Here is a 7,768-nt window from a genome sequence, read left to right as displayed (position 1 = left end):
AAGCCTTGTATGACAGGCCAACACAGAAAGCCGCTTCAGTTGAACTCGTGCATCAGACATGCCAAGCATGGAAATAAGAGCTCTTAACCTCATGCCAAGCAGTCCATTAGTGTGTACTAATGGAGCATGCACTCTATAAAATCGCTTAGCCACAAGCCTAACCCACGACACCATTAGCGATCTAGAGGACTCTTAGGGCTGGTTTGGTATTGCTGTGCTTTGAAAAAAAACTACTGTGAGAATAAGCGGCTGTGCTGTGAGAATAAGCGACTGTGAAATAAATCAGCAAAGTGTTTGGTAAATTTTTTTGTAAAAGTACTTTTGGAAAAAAAAAACAGTCTGATAGTGGATCTTTTCATTAAAGGAGCATTGTAACTCCGTGTGTTTTGAAAAAAAGCTAGTTTTCCAAAGTTGCAAATAGCAGCTTCAGCTTTTTCTTTTAATTTCAGCTTATTCTCACAACAGCTTCCAAAATAAGTCTTTTTTTTTTCAGTTTACCAAACACCTAAAACCCTCATAGTTTTTTTTCATGGGTGTTTTTTTTTTAAGCACATCACTCCCAAATCACCCCTTAATTGCGTCATTCATCACTGCTTCTATTCAAACAATTAATTGACTTGATGAATGAGATAACAATTCATACCATAATAGATGACCTACGAGCTAAACTCATGCTCCGCTTCACCACTATAAGAGGGACTTCACCTTCAAACATAACCATGGGAAGTAATTGTTCTTTTACTTAGCGAAGAAACTTTAGCACTTAAATTCTCATTGATCTCCTATGTCTACCTACGCACATTTTATCTTTGGACTCACAACCTACGCACCTTTTATCTTTGGGATCACAATATACTTACGTAACAAGAACTTTACGTATCTTTTTATTTATTGGTTTAACTGGCACAATTGAAATTTTACAATGTGTTGAATTTCTTCCCACATACTCTAAATAACGTGACAATGTTCGATCATTTTATATTTGAGTCTACTTTTAACCTTATTTATTACTACCAAGCAAGGTAATAACACGTTTAGTGAATAAATTGATGACTTTAACACTATTCTTTTAAAAAGGGATATTCTTGTCAATAAAAAATCCTTTCATTTTAGTGAGTCCATAGATACACACCTACTAATAAATGTTATAGCTATTAGCACTACAGTCTACTCCAGCTGTCAATGAAATGTCTTAAATTCTTACCATGTGACTTAATACAAACAAACCATGAACCACTCCATTATCTTTGTATAAAAAAATAATAAAAAAGCACCCCGAATGTATATTGTTGAGCAAAAAAACTTTTAATTCAAAGAAAATAAATAAATAAAAAACAAGTGACTTGTAGCTTAGTTGGTTAAGAACATTTGCATAAGCACTCAAGAACCCGGATTCGAATATCTCTCTCCGTAGTTTAGATGAATTTTTAGTGTAGATTTGTTAAAAAAAAAAATACAAAAAACTTTTGAAGGCCCAATTTAGTCACTTCCATGGGCTATTATGGGTTTAACTCGCTAGAACGCCATGTCGTAAAACCCTAGCTTTAGACCTTAACGCGAAGCTGTTCGCAACTTCTCGCGTCCACTGAGTAAGCAACCAACCGTCCCACAACCTCCCATCCAAAAGGCGGCGATGGGTTGCTTCTCCGTCTCCATTCCCGTAGTCCGCCTATGAGATTCAAAATCCCCAATATACCCCTTCTCCCTCCCAAAACCCTATATCCCCTAACCCCTAAATCTCACATGGCCTCTCTTCTCACCGCCGCAGAATCCCAAATCCGAACCCGAACTCTCCATTCGGCCCCACCGCAAGACCTCGACGACTCCCTCTGCTCCGACCACCACCAACAACAAGAAGAGCAACAACAGCAGACCTTCGCCGTTACAACGCCGTTGCGCTGCTTGACTGGCGAGTCGCGCATCGAGCGGGCATGGGCTCACTGGTCGAAACTGGGGCGGCCCAAACTGATTGTGGCGCCAATGGTGGACAACTCGGAGCTCCCGTTTCGTATGCTCTGCCGTAAGTACGGGGCCGACGCCGCCTACACGCCGATGCTCCACTCACGCATTTTCACCGAGAGTGAGAAGTACCGGGAGCAAGAATTTACCACTTGCAAGGTAAATTTACTTTAATTTGGTGATTAATGTAGTAATTTTTTACTAATTGGTGGATTAAATTTTGAGAGTATTGCAGGAGGACCGTCCATTATTTGTTCAATTTTGTGCCAATGATCCTGAAGTTTTGTTGGAGGCTGCAAAGAAAGTGGAGCCTCATTGTGATTATGTGGACATTAATTTGGGGTAATTGCTTATCTAATCCCAGATAATTATTCTTTTGTTTATGAATGAAATTAGTGTTAACAATTCCGAAATGTTCAATTGTCCAAGTGAATTTTTGTTTACTTGTTGGCGTTAGAAACACCCAATACACGAACAACTAATTTGAGTTCCCAAATACCCTTTTGAGTTAGTGTGACATTTAGGGATTGGAATCCACGGATTGTTAGTTAATGTGTGGATTCGTGTTCAGGTGTCCTCAGCGTATTGCGAGGAGGGGGAATTACGGAGCTTTTCTAATGGATAACCTTCCTCTTATAAAATCTCTGGTAGAGAACTTGGTTCAAAACCTGAATGTGCCTGTGTCGTGCAAAGTCCGAATCTTTCCAAATTTAGAGGATACAATCAAGTATGCTAGGATGCTTGAGGATGCGGGTTGCTCACTTTTAGCTGTCCACGGCCGGACCAGAGATGAGAAAGACCAGAAGAAAGTCCGGGCCAACTGGGACGCCATCAGGGCCGTCAAGAATGCTCTCAGAATCCCCGTCCTTGCCAATGGTAACATCAGGCACATGGACGATGTTCGTGACTGTTTGGAAGCAACTGGTGCTGATGGGGTGCTTTCCGCAGAGTCTCTTCTTGAGAATCCAGCTCTCTTTGCTGGGTTTCGAACTGCTGAATGGGCAGCCGAGAATGAAGAAACTAAGAAAGATGGGATACTGGACCAGGCAGATCTTTTGGTGGAGTATTTGAAGCTTTGTGAACAATACCCTGTGCCTTGGCGGATGATTCGTGCTCATGTGCACAAGATGCTGGGGGAATGGTTCCGAATTCATCCACACATAAGAGAAGATCTCAATGCACAAAATAGACTCACTTTTGAATTTCTTTACGGTATAGTAGACCGGCTGAGAGAGCTGGGGTCAGGTATTCCACTTCATCTAAAAGAAACTACTGCTGCAACTGTTTCTGCAAATGGGTCGTCTACTTGAACTTTGGGATACTGGTTGAATTTTCGTCGTTATTTTCTTTGAGATTATAAGGTTACCAATGTTGTAATGTTAGATTATAAGGTGCACCTCCCTATTATACTGCATTCTTTTGTTATTGCTGATTAGCGCATCTCAGTCTACGCGCCCTAAAAAAATCAATTGTATTAACATCCCATTGGGTGACTTTATGTTTTGAGTTTGCTTCATGTTTCGATACCCGAATGAGGGCTTGTTCATGTTCATTTGATTCCTATTGAGTCTTGAATTTTTTGTCCGAATTCAGTCTCTTCGATTCACAAATACCCAATCTTTAGGGTTCACCATTTTCATTCGATGTATTGTACACTAGATTTCGACTAATGTACGAAGTTCGTTATTACTTTCTTAACCAAATGTTCGCCATAAACACCTCTTTCGAATTTCTTAGCTCCGCCTGTCTTCTCTCTGCGAAAGTCCAAGGCTCCACTGCTGTGTCAAAATTTGTCTGTTAAACAACATGAAGCATGTAGAGAGGGGATTAGCACCTAAACATGATTAACAGAGAAAACAGACACTGAAAGAAGTGAGATAGCATTACAAGACGAAAGGTACCGGCTAATCTCATTCCTCATAGAGATATGCTACACAGACCCGGTATTTTGGAGAGGAATTGATAACTTGATGCAAAGTAGACTCGTATAAACCGTTTGAGTAAATCTGCACTCATCCCAGTGAGAGAAGTGACTTGATACTTAATCCAGGAGTTGGTACAGATATTAGGAATACCTAATTACACACATTAATTTTACCTTTAGCATGTCTCCGATATTGCAGACAAATGTTCCGAGGACTGGAGGAGCGGATATCCACTCATCGGACAGGTTTCTCACCTTCAACAAGTCATTCAACTCAACTTCTATGGAAACTAGAGAGGCGGGATACAAACAGCATATAAAACTAGTACCTGAAGTGCAGTTATATCGTCATCCTGACTAACCAATGTCAACAACCCTGTAATGCAACAATTTAGAAGACCGGGATTTATTGATTTTCCTAGGCCACGACTTGCTGAAGGTGAAGAAGATTTACCATCATCAGTGTCAGCTCCACGGGAATTGTTTGGCCGCCAGAAATGAACAAAACGAGAGCAACAGGGAAAACAAGAGGAAATGACGTCAGTAACATATAAATTAGATATAAAGGGAAGTGCAAGCATCTTAAGCAGCATTACAGATCACCATCCGACATCATTTATGGGAATGTCTGAGCCATTTGTAGAGCATGCACCTGGGTAACCAATAAGACGCATCACCCAAAATGCATCTCCAGCTCTATCACCTTCAAATTCATATGGTGATCCACTCAGTGCTGAAGCATTGGAAGGAACCGAGAAACAAAAGCCTGTAACCAGGAGAATATGAAAAGATAAAGCGTCGAAAAAATGGAAAAAGTTTGTTATCCATGGAAAACATTCCTGTGCAGATCGAGGCTGATATATTCCTCCATTAGTACCTTAAATTCGGGGGATTATCTGGCCTGCACAAAGGATCATAAGGCGAAATGAACCACTTCAGTAACACTATGCAAGAATCAGTCGTGAAGTCTTTAGTAAGCTCGAAAGAGAATAAACATGGAGTATATAGACCCAGCAATAGATACATAGTCACAATTCAATGTCCAAAACATTATCAACTTATTTGTATACTGTTGAATGAGTCAAGAGCAGCATTGCAAAATCCAAACATAAACGAATTTTATTCAATGGTGATCGGGACGACGGGGTGTTCCATGCCTCCACTCACTACGCAGAACTTTTCTCCTTAAATTTGATCAGTAGTCCTTAATCTTAAGTAGGCTGAGCTAGACTTGTGCAAAAGCTCTGCTACTCTTACTCAACAAAGGTGACCTAACTATTTCATATTCGATGTCATATCAGCTCTGCTTTTCATATTAGATTGACAACCTTTTTGTAATCGAGATAAGTACACAAAATATATACTTGATCGAATGCTTATATTCAGTAGGGAAGGCCTTAATTTGTACGTACCATTGGTTAGGTCCTTCCATTGGTTTTTCAAGATCTCCATACATCCCTGGTTCCACTTCTTTATAGCACTATTACATGTGAAACAAAGTGGTGATCAGTTAAGGATAAAAAGAAAAGTACACAAGTGCATATTATTCGCATTACTTTTACAATGGCTAAAAACGATTTTAAATAGCTAATTACTTTTGCAATGTTTAACAGAAAAACTTAAAAGCGTTTATAAAATCAAGACATACATCAATAGCTTCATGCATGTCAATACATCAAAAGCTTCATGCATGTCAGGTTCACCTTTGGTAATATCCTCTCTCTGATATCGTCTCCATGGAGAATCAAGCCTTCTCTTAATACAAATCACACATACACTAATCATATATCATAAAATTAAGGGAACTTTAACGAAAAGCTCCAAATACTGTTCACTTTAACGAAAAACCACATTTTTGCACTAAAAAGTCAATCCTGATACTATTCACTTTACCTTTGATTTTGTCTTTATCGTTAAAACTCAAAGTTTTCAAGCTCTTTTCATTAATTTTCCTTAAAATTAATCCTCATTCACAAAGATGCATATATATATATATATGTCTATATAATTATGGGTAATATTAGGGAGACCAAACTTTTAAACCAAATGATTGGTTACTAATAGGAAATAAACACGTTAATCGAAACTTCATTAATTATTCAATCATCAACAATCATATCATTTGGCTTCCACAATTTAGTTTAAAATTTTGGTATCCTAGAAAAGTTAAAAAATACTCAGTAAAAGAAATACTCCGACATTTTGATGTCATATGTTGGTTATCCAGGTGCATGCTCTACAAATTTGTGTATGCACCTGTATCCACTATCAGCAGACATTTTGATGTTGAGTTTTTCTTCATATGGAAGTTCAAAAAATTTTCGTGTCAGATTCTTGACTAGTTTCAGCAAGTCTTAGGAATACCATGTCCTTTCTGCCAAATTACAGAATTAGGAAACAGAAATGGCAAAGCTCAATTTGAGAGAATTTCATTCAAAGTACCACATATAAAAAGCCAGCTTCTTTGAAAGCTCGATCCAATCGTCTGACAACTTGGGTAACAACTGAGTACTGGAGAAATTTTTCATTATGACGGGGAATACGGGTAGTACACCATGTGTTTTTATAGAAATGATCAAAAATTTTATTTTTTAAGTTATTAACTTTTTAACACATATATTCCATTATTTGGAAAGTGATATATGGTGTGTACCACTTCGTGTAACGATCATATTGAAAAATCTCTCTGGATCCTGGCCCCTTTTCAGATCATCGGATTCCGCCAAAAGAGGACCAATATCTGATTAAGATTCAAAATTAAAGGACATTGAATATCAGAGTGCGCAACGAACAAGATTACAACATAATAAGAATATTATTAAACAACCGAGAATGCCGAGACGGCTACAAAAACCCTAGAGACTACATTGTGAATGACCTATTTTCTAATGAATAACAAGCATGCTATTTATAATAAACTAACCCTAACCCTAAAAGGTAAGAAACTGAAACCCTAATACTAACGGGTTAAGCCCAGAAAACCAAACATTAAACCTAAGTACTAATATTTTCCAACACCCCCCGTCAAACTCATGGCGGTATACGACATGGGTTTGCAAACAAGCAGATGCAGATTAGCTCCGTTAGGCGGATAGACAGACAGGCTCCACAAAGCAGACAGACAGACAGACAGGTAGGCTCTGCAAAGCGGACAGACAGACAGGCAGGCTCCGCAACGCGGACAGATAGACATGCAGGCTCCGCAACGCGGATAGACAGACAGGCAGGTATGCAAACTTGACTTGACTTGCGAACTGGTGAACTTGCGAACTTGACTTGACTATCAAACTTGACTTGATTCTTGACTGGCAAACTGATTGTGGTTCCGACTGACTAGAGTTGAGAGTATGGAAAGAACCCGTCACTAAACGGACGAGATTTTCATATCTCAATTGTAGCAACGAACAAACAAATACAAATACTATCACTCAAGTGGTTACAATCCAAGCACTCGAATAACAGAAAGACAAACTTGCAACACCTATCCGTGTGGGCCTTAAAAGGCCCAATCACAAAAACAAACAGCAAGTTTTAATCCTTGCCCGTGTGGGCCTCAAAACCTTAACTTTTTCTTCTTCCTTTTTTTTTCAAGTGGTCTTCCATAATAAACAATTCAGAATCTCAGATTAATAAGCAGTGGTGTTTCCGTAGAGGGGTCGGCATCAAGTTCGAGATTCTGGGCTCGGTGGTTCCAGAGGATTCAAGATATGGCAGGGTGCAGCAGCAATCAGTGGAGGATGGTAGTGCGTAGCAGGTCTGATGTGGGCGAGAGTAGCGGGCATACATGTGTGCGGAGGCGGGATGCAGGTACGGTGTGAAGGTAGCGCAGTGGTGGGTAAACGAGTTCACGGGTCTGGTGCGGAGGTGCAGGTTGAGGACGAAACT

At 39.5% G+C, this 7,768-nt stretch overlaps 1 protein-coding gene and 1 pseudogene across 1 annotated transcript; one reads left to right on the top strand and one right to left on the bottom strand.

Moving 5' to 3' along the window:
- Positions 1–1,514: 1,514 nt before the first annotated feature.
- Positions 1,515–3,547, top strand: LOC103401401 (uncharacterized). The gene is made up of 3 exons (XM_008340116.4): positions 1,515–2,118; positions 2,195–2,301; positions 2,531–3,547. Exons 1-3 carry the CDS (start codon positions 1,672–1,674, stop codon positions 3,267–3,269), a joined length of 1,293 nt encoding a protein of 430 aa, XP_008338338.3. The 5' UTR covers positions 1,515–1,671; the 3' UTR covers positions 3,270–3,547.
- On the bottom strand, positions 2,935–6,373 carry LOC103401448 (homoarginine-6-hydroxylase 2-ODD-C23-like; annotated as a pseudogene).
- Between the last annotated feature and the right edge of the window lie 1,395 nt (positions 6,374–7,768).

The sequence above is a fragment of the Malus domestica genome, chromosome 15, assembly GCF_042453785.1.
Source record: "Malus domestica chromosome 15, GDT2T_hap1".
NCBI classification, from domain to species: domain Eukaryota; kingdom Viridiplantae; phylum Streptophyta; class Magnoliopsida; order Rosales; family Rosaceae; genus Malus; species Malus domestica.
This window is presented reverse-complemented; position numbering and strand designations above follow the sequence as displayed.

Coding starts and splice junctions, on each gene's coding strand:
- LOC103401401 (XM_008340116.4), top strand. CDS start 1,672: ATGAGATTCAAAATCCCCAATATACCCCTTCTCCCTCCCAAAACCCTA. Junction 2,119..2,194: donor AAGAATTTACCACTTGCAAG/GTAAATTTACTT, acceptor AGAGTATTGCAG/GAGGACCGTCCATTATTTGT. Junction 2,302..2,530: donor TATGTGGACATTAATTTGGG/GTAATTGCTTAT, acceptor ATTCGTGTTCAG/GTGTCCTCAGCGTATTGCGA.